The 15,935-nt window shown below is 35.2% G+C and overlaps 1 protein-coding gene across 1 annotated transcript; it reads left to right on the top strand.

The window, feature by feature from the left end:
• The first annotated feature begins 443 nt into the window (after window positions 1-443).
• Window positions 444-8,255, top strand: LOC107639045 (Transducin/WD40 repeat-like superfamily protein). The gene is made up of 16 exons (XM_016342459.3): window positions 444-1,266; window positions 1,666-1,738; window positions 2,066-2,184; window positions 2,763-3,833; window positions 3,958-4,099; window positions 4,566-4,805; window positions 5,175-5,469; window positions 5,600-5,721; window positions 6,080-6,199; window positions 6,368-6,499; window positions 6,588-6,710; window positions 6,896-7,006; window positions 7,090-7,236; window positions 7,338-7,466; window positions 7,736-7,852; window positions 7,966-8,255. Exons 1-16 carry the CDS (start codon window positions 566-568, stop codon window positions 7,981-7,983), a joined length of 3,660 nt encoding a protein of 1,219 aa, XP_016197945.1. The 5' UTR covers window positions 444-565; the 3' UTR covers window positions 7,984-8,255.
• The last annotated feature ends 7,680 nt before the right edge of the window (window positions 8,256-15,935 follow it).

Here is a 15,935-nt window from a genome sequence, read left to right as displayed (position 1 = left end):
TAAGAGAGATAAACATTAATAATTATTTTGTATATTTTAAACCTAAAAAATTAAAATATTCAAAAATTAATTTGAATAATTTTTCATTTTTTATATGAAAAGTACAAACAGACAATAAAAATATTAAACAATTTAAATAATAAATATATTGAATGTTCAATTTACTAGGTGTGCAAATGTCGGATGGTTATCCTAATATTAAGATTTAAATGGATAATTTAGAGGTGTAATGTATTTTTACTTTATTAGACCAATTTTAAAATCTATTATTCACAAAAATCATTATCTACCACAAAGTCCTTTATTTTTTTATGTTATTCAGTGAATCGAAACTAAACTCAGCATTGATTATACCAAAACCTAAAAGGACAGAGTATGTGTAATTGTGTAAATATGATATTTAAATATTAAATAAAAAAAGAAATTAATCGTTAATACTATATAGTTTAGAGAAGCTTGCATAGGTCCAGTTTCTTCATCATCTTCACCTCTCAAAGAACCAAAAAAGCATCAGAAGCAATAATCAGAATTGACACCCTTTGATCTTGTTGATTACTATGAGAAGATGATAGACCTCAAGTACATTTGGGTTCTTGTTTCAATCAACAGATACGTTCATGAAACCTTGTCAAATGAGAGAACAAGGAATGCTCTAAAGCTGAAATGCACCTCAAAACTAAGGATTCAAAAGCAAGAGTTCTTTGAATTCTCTGAGCAATCAGTGCTATCCAATTTGTACTGGGGAATTGACAGCATTGAAGCTGCAATTCAAGCTCAGAAGCCAGAGGAAAAGTCCTTCAGGCTCATGAACTCAGAACAAATGCTTCAGGTACCAGCAATGCTTGATGAGGAAGAAGTAACCGCCACGGTTTCAAACCGTTACTTGGTGTGCTGCTCCTATTTTTACCTCTCAGTTGTTAGGAACCTGCAGGGTGATGAGTGGCAATCTGCACTGCATTTTCTTCAAGCTGTGTTGGTGTCACCAAGGATTGTTTGCAATGAATTTGCAACTGAACTTTCTCAGAGCCTTTTCCCTCAAGAAACCATCATGTTGCTGAGAAGGAAGAAGCAGAATGTGAAGAACAACAGTGGAAGCATGAGGTTGGGGTGTGTGAGTTCTACTTCTGAGGATGAAGTGAATGAAGCAATTAGGGATATTGCAAGAAGTTATAAGGAAGGTTTGGTGTATTATCAGGTTATGCTTTATGGAGAGAATCCATGGTGGAGAAGTTATTGCAGCACCAAACACCAATCACCACAATATGTGTAAGAGTTATTATTCATACTTGTTGCTTTTCAAAACTACTTTGCCTCAACAATGATGCTATTTTCTGACTCAAAAACAGAAAAAAGGTTATATTTTTAGTTTTGAGTAACTAAATTTCCCCTAATCATGTTTCTAACATCAATAATCCAGATACAAATTGTGATGTTTGAAGAGATAAAAAGAAGATTTCAAGTAATTTTAATGACTAATAGGTTGAAATATGTTGCACATTTCATGCACAGTGCTCAGTGCTAACAAACATGAACATAATCATAGTTATTATTCTTTAAGGTGATGATTAAAGTTAAATAAGAGACTGCCTTTTGAAGCCAAAAATAACACATTGGAGTTTGAAATGTTTACTTTGTCATCTGAAAATAACTCATTGCCATGTTCAGGGATGCACCAAATACCAGCTGTGTTTCTCCTAATTCATTTCAACATGAACCAAGATTGAAAACCTGCAATATGGTAAGTCTTTCTCTGGTTTCTAATACTAGCACATAAGGTTATGTGTGTTTCAATTTGGGAAAAAAAAATTTGCAATTAAAATCTTGTATATAATTGAAGAAAGTGAGAATTGGTTTTTCTAAGACTAAGTTTAAAATTTTATCAAAATATGTGAAAAAAATCTGCTTTTTCTCCCAGTAAAAGGGGTTTAAAAAAGAGAAAAAAATTCCAAATTTTACATTAGGCAATAGTTTACTTAGAATGTCAAATCATAGGTGCATCAAAAACTTCTCTGTTTTGCACATTTATTTCCCCTTATGTTTGTGATATATCATGAATATAATGCAGTATGATAAAGTTCATCCACTTGGTCCCCAAGATGTGATGCATAATATGGAAGACAGAAAATTTCACATAAGAGCCAAAATAACAAAAGCAAATGATCTACAGAGAGAAACTTATGACAGGTTTGGCCACTAATGAAGTCTTAACATCCAAGTTTTGTTTGTTTGTCTCTAACTTTATATCAGTGCCTAGTAGTATAGGTATCTCATTATTACAGTTCATAATTGTAACATTCACATTTTGTTTGTTTGCCTCCAACTTTATTTAAATAGTATAGTGTGTAATTGTAGCATCCTCACTTTGTTTGTTTGTCTTTCATTGTATGTATATAAATTTTTAGTATTTGTAAAATGGGAAATTTATTATTTTTGTCCCCATAAGATTTGTGAGATTTTGATCCAAAAAATTCTAGAAATAAGCGAAATTAGTCAGTATTGTTATCGTACATACAAATCAAGTTCACATTTATGGTTCAAAGCATAAGCATCCATTTTCAGTTTAATCTTTATGGAACCCAATTTTATTTACTAAACGAAAATTTTTGCACCATAACCACAAAATTTTACAGGGACCAAAACCATATATCACTAATTTTGCACAGACCAAAAGCTTAAATGACCCATTGTTATAAAAAATAAGCCTATTAGAGGCAGTTCAGTTCTATAATTCATAATTGTCTTCTGGATTTTTATCTTTCTAGGAAGCTACATCAATCCTATGCCTTGGATCATGCTGTGAAATATTCCGGGCAAGAACAGCTGAATGAAAGAAGTGTGGTTAATTTTGATTCGACCATATTCAACAGAGCCAGAGAAGATTCTACTTTATCCATCTCAAATTTCCATGTAGATGATGGAATAATTGAGGAAGCATTGCAGCCACTAAAATTCCATCTCTTTGACAATGTAACATCTAAATCTCCTTCCAAACATTGGCTCAGCCAGAAAGATCATGAAGAAAGTTCTAAAACAAAATCACGAAGATATTCCCTACAGGATCTTTCAGGAGTGATTGAAAGAATCTCAGAACTGCATTATTCAGAAGCATTAGGAAAGTGTGGACAAGAATATACGGTTGACATTGCATCTATCTACGAGTATTTGACCGATTCATCAGGCACTAGTTATGCTTCCTTGAGGGATGCCATCTTGGATGAACTGCTAGTAGCTATCTCAACATCCAAAGAGGAAAGAGAAATTAGAGCTTCTGTGTCTATTCTCACTACAATAATTTCAAGAAACAAATCAGTCATAGAAGACATCAAGAAGAAAGGTTTAAAGTTGTGTGATCTTGCTAGTGCTCTAAAACAAAATGTTCATGAGGCTGCAATTCTCATCTATTTGATAAATCCATCACCTATAGACATAAAAACATTGGAACTTCTACCAATACTTGTTGAGATTGTATGCACCTCACATAGTTACAAGAATAAGCCAGAGCCCCTTCTTCTGACGCCTCATGCAGCATCATTGATGATCATTGAAGAACTAGTGACTTCGTTCGACTATGCAACAAATAACATGCATTTGGCTGCGATTAGTTCCCCTCATGTTCTCAGTGGACTTCTAGAAGTTGCTAGGAATGATAATCTAGAAGAGTTTTTCTCTTTAACCACCATTCTTATAAAATGCATGCAGTTTGATGCACAATGTAGACAGTATGTATCACAATACACTCCTCTTGCTCCTTTTATCCATCTTCTGCAGACGGAAAATACCCGCGCCAAATGTATGGCACTTGAATTTTTCCATGAAATCCTTTGCATACCGCGGTATAACTATGCAAACATTCTTTAATTTACATTCTATTTTAAGATAATTGGCTAGAATTTGTTGTGCTGTACTGTCCTTGTTCAAGGAAGCTTTGTGTCATTAATTTTCACATTTGGTTTCCAGATCATCAGCCATTAATCTGTTGCAGCGTATACAGCAAGAAGGAGGCATCAATGTTATGCAGATACTAAGGATTTGTACTCATCAATTACAACCTGATCACCAGCTTTTTGCAGTAAACATACTACTTCAGTTAGAAACATTGGTAAACTATGAAATTCGGAAAAATTTTTATCCTCATTTTTCAGTAATGAAGCTCCCTAGGATGACAGATTGATTTGATATAAATCAGTATATTGGGATATTCCATTTCATTTTCTTTAACTCAGTATACATGGTGTTATTGATTAACTAATACAAACAGCAACAACAAAGTCTTATCCCACTAGGTGGGGTCGGCTTATTGATTAGCTAATAGAAGAAACAAAAATATTCATCAAAAGAAGATATCATATGAATCACAAGTTAAAAGTTTGTTCATTTGATCACTAAATGATACATTTTTGGCACAAAGCCATAGAAACTTTTTTGCCCTTTAGTCATGTCAATTCAATTTTCTTAATGTTTGTGTTCACGAAAATTTTTTTGACAATGGCCACATGAATTAGACTGAGTTATTGTAAAATATGAGGACTAATGAATGACTAACAAACCAAAATAATATCATGCAGAACCCATGTGATAAAAGCTTGTTCAGAGTAGAAGCAGTGAAGGTCCTTCTAAGGGCATTGGTATCTCAGGAAAGCTCAGCGCAGATATTATCTGCATCCATTTTATCAAATCTTGCAGGAACATATGCGTGGACAGGAGAACCATATACAGCTGCATGGTTGCTGAGGAAGACAGGATTGAACTCTCCCTATCACCACAATATGATAAGAAACTTCAACTGGTTGGATCAGAGTCTACAGGTACAGCTTCCTTAAATGTTTATATGAGAAAAAGTTCAAAGTTCATCTATATCTACATACAAACAATTTTATAAAAATGATAAAATATGAATACTTAAAGCAATCTTCATCAATTCTTAATAATTATGTCAGATATGATTGACTGTTCCAAATAATAGATAGGATGATCAAATGAACAATATTATTTTTAGTTCATAAAAGTAGTCAATAATAAAGAGAAGTTTAATCTAGCAGTATTGATGCATATACACATACGATATGCATACATGAGGAAAGTTGAGGTATTTGTGCATCATAGAAGTATATGTATATGATTTGTGCTGTTCAGAAAAGCTATTATGGAGATGAGCAAATTTCATGATTATGCAGGATACTGGCACAGACTTATGGTGCAGTAAAATTGCAAAATCTATGTTAAGTGTTGGAGATTCCATCTTCCATGCTTTAGAGAGTGGATTAAGAAGCAAGATGAAAATGGTCTCTAGAGATTGTCTTGTAGCAATTTCATGGCTCGGATGTCAAATATCTAAAAGCTCGGATAGCCTCAGATATTCGGCATCCGAGATCATACTGAGTGGAATTGAGCAATTCCTGCATCCTGGGATGGAGCTAGAAGAAAGACTTCTAGCATGTCTATGCATTTATAATTATGCCACTGGTAAAGGTAACGTGGCCACCTTAGCATATGAGAATTAAAAAATGCTATAAAAAATTTGTGTTAATCATAGGAATTCTGTTGCTGCACTATGTGTTGATTATGAGTTTTTTCTTTCCTCTCTATCTTTTTAATGTAGGAAAGCAGAAACTGATTCATTTCTCTGAAGGAGTAAAGGAATCGTTACGACGTCTTTCAAATGTAACTTGGATGGCTGAGGAGTTACACAAAGTAGCTGATTTCCTGTTGCCAAACATATCAGTAAGTACTCATTCATGTATCATTAGTGATAAAACTTCTATGAATAACATTTATATAATGTCCCCATAATTGGCACAATTGATGTCCCAACATTGCATAAACATAACAGGTGAATTTATTCCTTAAATATTATGACACAAAACTATGTTTATCAGCAGGCTAAGATCAATGATCATAGTAAGGAATAAGGATTAAAAGGAATTGCATAATAACTAAATGACTTAAAAGTATTATTGTTTTTTAGGTTCTTAAATTTTCTTGAGCTTCTTCTTGTTGTCTATTTCTTTATTCCAGTGCCTTGCACTAACTGGTTTATTTTCTACATCGCCTCAAATCATTATTATGGTGGTAAGAGCAGCGTATTTCTTGTGTTCACACGCAAATCCTTGAGACAAGTCGAAACTTCAACATAGCAGTTTTCTCCCTCATATACTACAAGGGACTCCTATTCAGTGGATATTCAGATGGTTCAATCAAGGTAAGAACACATGACCTGAGTGAAGGTGTTATGCATTTCTTTTGTTCTAAAGCATGGAAAAGAGTTCATGTTAAATCATGTTAGACATAGCAACTAATGTCTGTTTCTGAGGTGAAACCTTCTGAATGGAAAAAAGTAAAATCAGAGTTTGTTGGTGAATTAAAAAAGGTGTGGGATATTAGAGGGCACTCAGCTAGTCTTGTATGGGACATTAAGGAGCACAAGAAGTCCGTGACATGCTTTTCGCTATCTGAACCATCGGATAGCCTCTTAAGTGGATCCACCGATGGAACCATAAGGGTAAGGTTTAACTTTCGATATGCACACTAATTTCTATTATTCTCAACCAGGGTGAAACTGTTATCTTATATAACACAAAATCAAATAGGTGTGGAGAATGGTCCAGAGAAAGTTGGAATGTGTTGAAGTAATAGTCTTCAAGGAACCAATCCATCAGTTACATGCATCGGGTGAAACAATTTTCGCGATTACTGAAAGCCAAGGAATAAAGGTGATGCTTCGGAACTTAGTCATGATTAGTGCTGCATTTGCATAACAGTGAAGCTTTTCAAAGCATATTCAGACACAAAACAAATGTTCCTAATCATGCTTCTAATTACTAGATTAATGCAGAATTGATAACTTTTTAAGACTCCAAAACAATTGTTATATAACACCAACATTTTACATTTACAGATAGCTAATGATTCAAGGGCAATCAGAAATATTTTCAAAGGTAAGCATGTAAAATGCATGACACTAACTAGAGGAAAGTTATACATTGGCTGCACAGATTCAAGCATACAGGTTAGTTTCTCTGTTGTTGTACAAACACATTCTACCATTCTAGGACCAATAAGATACAAGTAAACATGGTGTTTCATTTTTAGGAGTATTCCACAACATACAACAGGGAACAAGAAATCAAACCACCAACAAGGAGTTGGATCAAGCAAAGTAAGCCAATACATTCAATTGTAGCATATAGAGATTGGCTCTATAGTGCAAGTAAGCATGTTGAAGGCACAACATTCAAGGTGAGAAACTAAATATTGTTATGAGTTTCAGATTTCAAAACTTTAAAAGAAAAAGAAAAAAACAAACCATTGCTTTGTATTAACATAGATGAATTCTTTAGGAATGGAAGAAAAAAATTGGGAAACCCAAGATTTCAATCCATTCTGACAAAGGAGATAGTGTGATGGCTATGGAAGTGGTAGAAGACTTCATATACCTAATCTCCAGCTCATCTGCAAATAGCATTCAGGTTAGTTAAAACAAAAATAAAGATATTACATTAGAAAATTCAAGCTATGCTTATAGAAAAGATATATAGTCATTTAATTATATATAACTATTTCATTAAAGAGATTTTAACACATTCCATAACCACAAGTTATATCAAAATAAAATATTTGATTAGTTGATGATATAAAACTTAAGTGCAAAATGTTTAAATATCTGTCAAATATAGCCAAATTACAGCAAAATCAGGTTATCATCAACTGTATAACTTGGAACAATCTTCCAAACCAGATCTGGTTGAGAGGGACACCGAAAAAACTCGGGAGAATATCGGCCGGAAGCAAGATTACAAGCCTTCTTGCCGCGAATGACATTATTCTTTGTGGTACTGAGATGGGACAAATCAAGGTACATGCACAACACATCTAACACCTTTTAGTTAATTTCACTTCAAAAAACAAGAAAAAGAATGCACAAGACAAAATCCTAACCCTAATTTCTTAATGTTTCATGATCTACAGGGATGGATCCCTTTGTAGGAAGAGTTTCAACACACACTTCCCTTTCAAGTTAATTTGGTTTCATGAGGGCGTAGTCAACTTCCAAAATCTAATGCCACAAGATTGTAATAGCTTCAGTTGCCAAAAGCTAAGAGTACATAATTTACATATCAGGGATCACTGTATAGTAAATATTATTATTGTACAGAAAAAAAAGACATTGTAACAAATGTTATTATACTAAGCTAGGCTGATATCCCTTTCAGCTATGATTTTGCAAATTTATATGAAGTGTTATCTTAATTGTGAAATGGAACCTCATTGTAATCAGGTGAAATAAATCAAACGCAAAGCAGCAACTACAAAATGTACATTTTTCCCCCTTTCAGATCAACGTTCGAATCTTATCTTAAAATTTGTAATTGGTCATGCAAGGGGAGAAAGAGGTGTAATCCACTACTATAAAATTATGATGTGTTAACTGAGTTAAACCCTAAAATGGTTCTTGAGATTGGCGTCGTGCACTAAAATCGTTCCTGAGATTCTAATTGCACCAATTACGTCCCTGAGATTGAAAAAAATGCACCATATTAGTCCCTGACCCATTTTCCATTAATGACGTTATGACATGGCATAATGACGTGGACTGTAAGTGACACGTGTCACTTCATAATTTGGCCACGTGTAATGGTATGATGATGTGGTGACACGTGACACATGGCATGCTGACGTGGATGGTTGTGCCACGTGTCACAATGTTATTCGACCACGTATCCGTTTGTGCCACGTGTCGCAACAGTATTCGTCCATGTGTCATCCATTATATCATCGTTGTATATGTACCAAATTAGTCCCTCACTTTGCATTAAGTGACTCATTTTAGTCCATGAAATTGAATGTCCTGTACAAAACTAGTCCCTTTACCAGTTTTTTCTCATTTTTTTCTATAAATTCAAAATTCTCAATATTTTTGGATGCATTAATTTCAATTCTATTTTTTCACATGTTCTTCAAATAAAAGTGTTTTTATAAAATATTTTTTCTCTTGTGAATACCCTAATTGCCGACTTGGAGTTGACGTGAAGGCTTTTCAAGTATCTTCACTACCATCTCCGACCTCTTTTAGTACTTTTATAAAATATTTTTTTCTTGTGGATACCCCTAATAACCTCCGTTTTGGAGTTGATGTGAAGGCATTTCAAACTTCTATCATTACCATCTCCGACCTCTTTCGTCTAGACTGCAGATGTCAAAGATGGTAGTGAGAGTGCTTGAAGTGTCTTCAATCTAACTCATTTACACATAACGAAAACGTGTATTTCATAAGAAAAAAATATTTATTTTAATTATTAATTTCTTGTTAAAAATACATGTTTTTTTATGAAAAAATGTGTCTAATCAATCATATAATTATTTTTTTATAATAACATACTTATATAATACAAAATTTACTAATGTTAAATTATTAAAAAATTATATAATTAAAACTAAAATCTTAAAATTTTTTATAAAAGCACTTGTATTTAAACGATATATGAAAAAATAGAATTGAAATTAGTGTATCCAAGATATTAAAATTTTAAATTTAAAAAAAATGAGAAAAAATTGGTGAAGGGACTAGTTTGGTGCACGACATTCAATTTCAGGGACTAAAATGAGTCACTTAATGCAAAATGAGGGACTAATTTGGTGCATATACAACGATGACATAATGGATGATACGTGGACGAATACTGTTGCGACACGTGGCACAACCATCCACGTCGGCATGCCACGTGTCACTGGTCACCACATCATCATACCATTACATGTGGTCAAATCATGAAGTGACACGTGTCACTTACAGTCTACGTCATCATGCCATGTCATCACGTCGTTAATGAAAAATCGGCTAGGGACTAATATGGTGCATTTTTTTCAATCTCAGGTGGTGCAATTGGAATCTCAGGGACGATTTTAGTGCATGAGGCCAATCTCAAGGACTATTTTGGGGTTTAACTCGTGTTAAATATACATATTATGAACTTATATTTGAATAAAAAAGTATATATAATACAAAATGGGTAAAGGACAAATAGGTCCCTAAACTTTTAATTCGTGGACATTTAACTCCCTCAAGAATGAAAAATACAAAACGATTTCTGACCTCTCAAAACGCCGTACAAATTAGTCCTTCCGTTCAATCTGCTTTCTAATGTCAAACGAAAAAGTCTGATGTGGTGTCCATGTGGAGATAACGGAGTGATGTATCCGTTACGGGGTAGGATCAGATGTTGACATTCATTTGGAGAACAACTAGGTCCTTCTGCTCTGATATTTTGGGAGGTGCCTTAATTCTCCAAATTGGTCCCAGACGCCATCGCACTTGTATAGTTAGGGGTTTGTTGTGTCTAGGGCGTCTATGGCCAGTGAAGGAGGTTCTTCGAGTACCCAACAAGTCCGATTGTCGTCTCACATTCGTTGCGTGGAGGCTGGAGACGAGAAGGACATCATTGCTCCGATCTGCAGGTGTGGCGTGTATGCTGTACTGTACAAGTCCAGGACGCCAACTAACCCCAACCGGTTGTTTCTTGGGTGCCCCTTCTTCAAGGTAACATAGTTCTGTGAATCTTGAAGTTGGTTCATGTGTTTAGCTGAATTTTGATTTTATTGTTGATGTTGCAGTTGAAAAATTCATCCCACTGCAAGTTTTTTGTCTAAGTTGATGATCATGTTGCAAAAATTGGGGCTACTAAAAAGTCAATTACTGACAACGAAGTTGACGACCTGGAACAGTACTTGTGCAAGAATAAAGTAGAACAGAGGCTGGTTAAGTTAGAGAAGAAGCTTGCTTGTCTAGAGAGGGAAAAAAAATCTAATATGTGGATTATTGTTATATGTTTGGTAGTAATTTGTACTGCTGTTGTTGTTATTAAGTGTTATTAGATGTTGAGCATCGCTCTTGTGAGAAAAAATTGACATAATGTAGTTATGTTTATCCTTTGATGAATGATAATATGCTGCTGCTGTAACATCATATCTTTAAATGGCTATATATAATATTATGTTGATGGTCCGGGTATGTAAAATTCATTAAATAATTTGGATCATTGAACATTGAACCATAAGATAAGTTTGAAGGATTATAATCCTAACAAAATATGATAAGTAGTCTTATAACAGGTCACAACCTGAGCATCATAATTTTGCCAAAAAGATACTAGAATGCATAACAAATGAAAATAAGTTTGTCCAATTTTTTACATCAGTTACGACTAACTTCCTAAGATAGCAACATTATTTCTTGGAATTGTTGATTCCTGGGGTGGGGATGAACCGAAACATTCTTTTAGTTCCAGTGCTTGCTACAGCCAGAGTCTCATCAGATGGTCCTTCAGTTGCTTCTGCACTTGGCTGCTGTGATCCTTGAACATGTTGTTTGCCATCATCCTTCCTTCTAATTGGTTGTTTTGGTCGCAAGGTTCTATTGGATGGCCTTGCTGGAACTCTGGCTGGAGGTTTGAATAGAACCTGGCCTTACCTTGCAAGGACTGCATAAATAGGCACATATGCAGCTTCTGGAGCAGCTTGTTGTTGGACTACATCTGAAGTTGTGGTAGCTGCAGAATGATTCTGGTTGGTTGGAATATATGAATTATGCTATTCACCCTGAAATGAAGAAAGACAGTGTGGTCATCAAACAAATTAAAAAATACAAATATGTCCTTTAACACTTTTAAAATTGACAACTAAATCCTTCAACATTTTATCGGGGGGACATAAAGATCCTTCATCCAAGCAAGTACCTCTGTCTGAGGTGCTGATTGTGACAGTGGTAGAACCACAAGAGAAAGGTTGTCATGGGTCTTCTTCTTAGGTTTCCTGGTCTTAAATTTTCAATTTGGGTTGGATGGCACACCCTTACAAGTCTTATATTTGTGCCTTGTTTGACCACACTTACTTTAAATTTCTGCCTTTTAAACTCATGTGTTGCTTGTTTTTTTGGCTTCTCCTTGGGTTCAACCCCTTTCCTCGACGATGGAAACACTTGTTTCCTCTTCCCTTTGCCAGCCCTAACCCTTTTTCTCTCATCATCTTAGCTCATTTTTCTCACTGCCATCGCTATCATCATCAGTAGATGAGTCATCAAACTTCTCCAAGTTATTTGGATCGACTTCTTCCTCAACCTCATCATTTTTCTTACAATCATCATCTGCGATCGTAGGTTGGTCAACAGGATGGTAAAAAAATGTAAAACTCTCCCGTATCTTTGTTCCTCAAGTTAGCCTGTTGCATTTGGTTGATCCATGTATCCCCCTCAGTACATGCAACCTGACACCATATCTTTGCTTTTTGGATCATACAGTAAGCCTCCTTATACGATTGATATCTCAGTCCTTTGAACATCGTGACCAGATCTCCGAAATTGACAAAATCCAAGTCCATCGAAAGAAACTTCTCAACTTGACCATGCAGATAGACTAACTCACCGATAGATACCCTTGAAAAGTTATCCCCCCCCCCATGATGGAACATGAGAACACTGAATACATCAACCATCTGTAAAATTTTTCAATCCACAACACAACACAAAACCAACCTTTATTATCAAAATCTCCAAAACCTCTCTAAACAATACGTGACAAATGATTAACCCCACAACTAATCACCAACGCCAATCACTTACGGTCTCTATTAGTCCCATCCTACAACATTGATAACAAATAATGGGCATAAGCAGAACAAATTTAAACAACAATATACTTACCACTCTCCACGGCAGACGCAAGTATAATCACAAAGCTTCAATGAAACTGCTTCACGGAACAGCAACGACGTCGTCTTAGTGACCAAGGACCACAACGTCCCATTACTTTCTCCAGTCGACCACGTCAGCCCCGTTCACACCATCCTGGAGACACATACCCATTGTTACGCCACATAAGCGTCAGGTAATCTAAACCCATAACGTGTTGCGAAGCAGATTGAACGGAAGGACCAATTTGTACGGCATTTTGAGAAGTCAGTGATCATTTTGTATTTTTCATTCTTGAAGGAGTTAAATGTCCACAAATTAAAAGCTCAGGAACCTATTTGTCCTTTACCATACAAAATTAACTTGAATTAGGCTTACCAGATCAAACAGCTTTTTTTTAATAAAAAATTGTTTATTTACCATTATAAATCAAGTCACAGGAATTTACCAATTTGTGCCTTTCATGCATAAAATGCAAAAACCAAATTTACACTATTTTTTAAAAGTGTAAAAAAATTAGGATTTTTTTAAATAAATAAAAAAAATTATTTACGAATATAAGTAATTTGTAGCATTTTTACATATTTACACTCTATTACTTATCTCGTTACACTGATAAGCACGTTACACACTACGTGGTATCGTTTACATTGTAAACGAGATAAGTAACGCCTATATATTGAATTCGTTTACAGCGTGACTTGAAGTCACTTTTGAACCATTTCTACTTGTTTTCTCCCACCGCTAGCAATTTTTATTCATATTATTGAGGTACTCAGAGATTATGATGCGTGCAGATGCATGAGATGAGGACATCAATCGCCTGAACACGATATGACATATCACTGGGACAATCGACTTTTAGGTTATTGTTGTTTTTTTCATGTCTAAATTAAATAAGCATATAGTTATTGTCATTGTTAGAGTACTTTTATAGTAGTATCTGTTAGGTGGTTGAATGTATTGTTAGTAAGTATTAATTGATAAGTATGATTTAACTTGTTAATTAAATTAATTTATTTAGTAAATATTTATTGCATTTCGCTATTTCTTTAATTTGATTTCTATATTTTTAATTTTAATTTTGATTATGGTAGATAACTTTTTTTTAACTGTTATTCAATGTTTTAATTGGACTTACGATTGTTCGATATGTTTTTTTGACGTTTGATTTTCAAAAATTAATTATTCTGTTTTCAACTAAGTTATGAAATGTGAAATACTTGTTTAGTATATTTTTATCTTTTTATTTCGGCATTTAAATGTTTACTTTTGAAATATATTTCTTATTCCACTTTTTTATTTTTTATCAGAGGTCTCGCCTACTTTTTCTTAGGCGAGTGAGTCACACGCTTGCACCATCGGATAACATTGTCTCTTACTTGAGGGAGGCTGGGTTTGGCGACACGGTGCAACTCAGGGACTTCATGTTTGATAACTCCCTGATAACTGAATTCGTAGAGCACTAGCGTCCGGAGACCCACATTTTTCACCTGCCATGGGGTGAGTACACCATCACCCTGCAAGATGTTGCGTACCACCTTGGGTTACGCACACACAGGAAGCCAGCGGGTAGGTGCTTAAGTAATTTTCAAATATGGTACAGGCACTCAACCTGGGAGTGGGTAAAGGAGCTCCTTGGTATCAAGCCTCCTCATGCTTAGCAACAAGGTGTGCAGAGGAAGGAGTCTTTCTCCATCAAGCCTAGAATACTTTATCGAATTGATTGCAGTCGCGGACCACCAAGTGCCCATCATAGTACAATACGGCTCTAAAATCACAAACTGTTCTGGGACAACAACTATGCAATGCCTGGAAAACCTTAGCACCTTATTTTATGACTCCTCCCAACCACTGTATATTTACGCAATTGTCTTTTTCTTCGCCATCCGGATCTTTCTGTACGATGATTTGAAGTGATAGTTTTGCCTAACTGCACCTTGTAGAACAGGAATACTGACTGATGGGCTGGACTATATCAGGGACAGGATGACACTATAGATGAGGTTGCTGTCCAACTGTTGATGGCTCTGAGACATGGTGGGGACTAAACAGGTATGCGCACCTCCAAACCTATGCACCTCCCTAAGGAAATAAAATATATATGGTACGCATTTATAACAAATATAATCATGATAAATAAGAATATACACCATAATTAAACTTGGCCTCACCAATATCTGAGATTCTGTCGGAGGACAACACAGAGACTTTAAGAACATCCTGCTGCAAATTGCCGACAATGCACATGGTGCTTTAATCGATCTGACTCCACAACTCGGTACTCAACACTTCTGTGAATGCTGTAATTCTTCACACCTTGCATTACTGCCTTTCAGCTTTTGAATTTGAGGCCAACCCTAAATTCCACACCATCATCTATGTCGTAATCGTCTCCACCCATGTTGGAAAATAGAGTTTTCACAAGCATCGTGTCCAGATCCAATGTATGATAATAATTGGGTACAATTGATAAGACCAGAATTAGGTGTGGGGCAAGTAGAAGATATTGAATAGATGCATCGACCGAAGTCTCTGGTACAAACTCCTCCTTCTCATCATCTTCACAAGAACCAATATCGTTGCTATCGGGAACATACTCATCATCGGACTCCTCACCATCCACATCCATATCTTCCGCTGGATTAGCATAGTGTAGCGGTGGTGGTGCAAGAGGTGGGTCATTCTGTACAAAATTCGAGTGGCCAGATCCACCGCTACGAACATCAACCTCTGTAGAAAGCTTCATTACTTTCTGCCATTATTCTCCCATGGATGTCAAACATGAGGCGTACATGCTCATCGCCATGGAGTCAAAACAGATGAAACCGAAAAAATCCATTTCCTATCGGTGCTAGCAAGCTATACCTAACTCTTCCAACCTCTTTTCTTCCGCTAGCACCAATGCTCTTTAATATCAGACTTTTTAGCTTGGACAACGAACTTACTCGCCAAATGCGCAACAGAATTAGATAATCACACTCAAATATCATCCGAGTGTCACTGTTTCTCATATGACAATTGGGATACATACTTGCAACCACATATCCACTACCAGACATTTTTGCTTAATTTTTGGAAGAAAAACAAAGGAGAAAAAGAAGTGAAATGTTTGTGGAAAGTACAAATAATTGCAAATCCTTTTATAACTGTTGAAAATTTATCGTACCGTATAAACGTCATAACTTATCGTTTATCTCATTTATAGTGTAAACACAATAACACTATGTAAATGAAATACACACAGTATTATTTT

Source organism: Arachis ipaensis, chromosome B4 (assembly GCF_059453495.1).
Source record: "Arachis ipaensis isolate K30076 ecotype BB chromosome B4, ASM5945349v1, whole genome shotgun sequence".
NCBI classification, from domain to species: Eukaryota; Viridiplantae; Streptophyta; class Magnoliopsida; order Fabales; family Fabaceae; genus Arachis; species Arachis ipaensis.
Note: the sequence above shows the minus strand (reverse complement) of the source record. Positions and strands in the feature narration are given on the sequence as shown.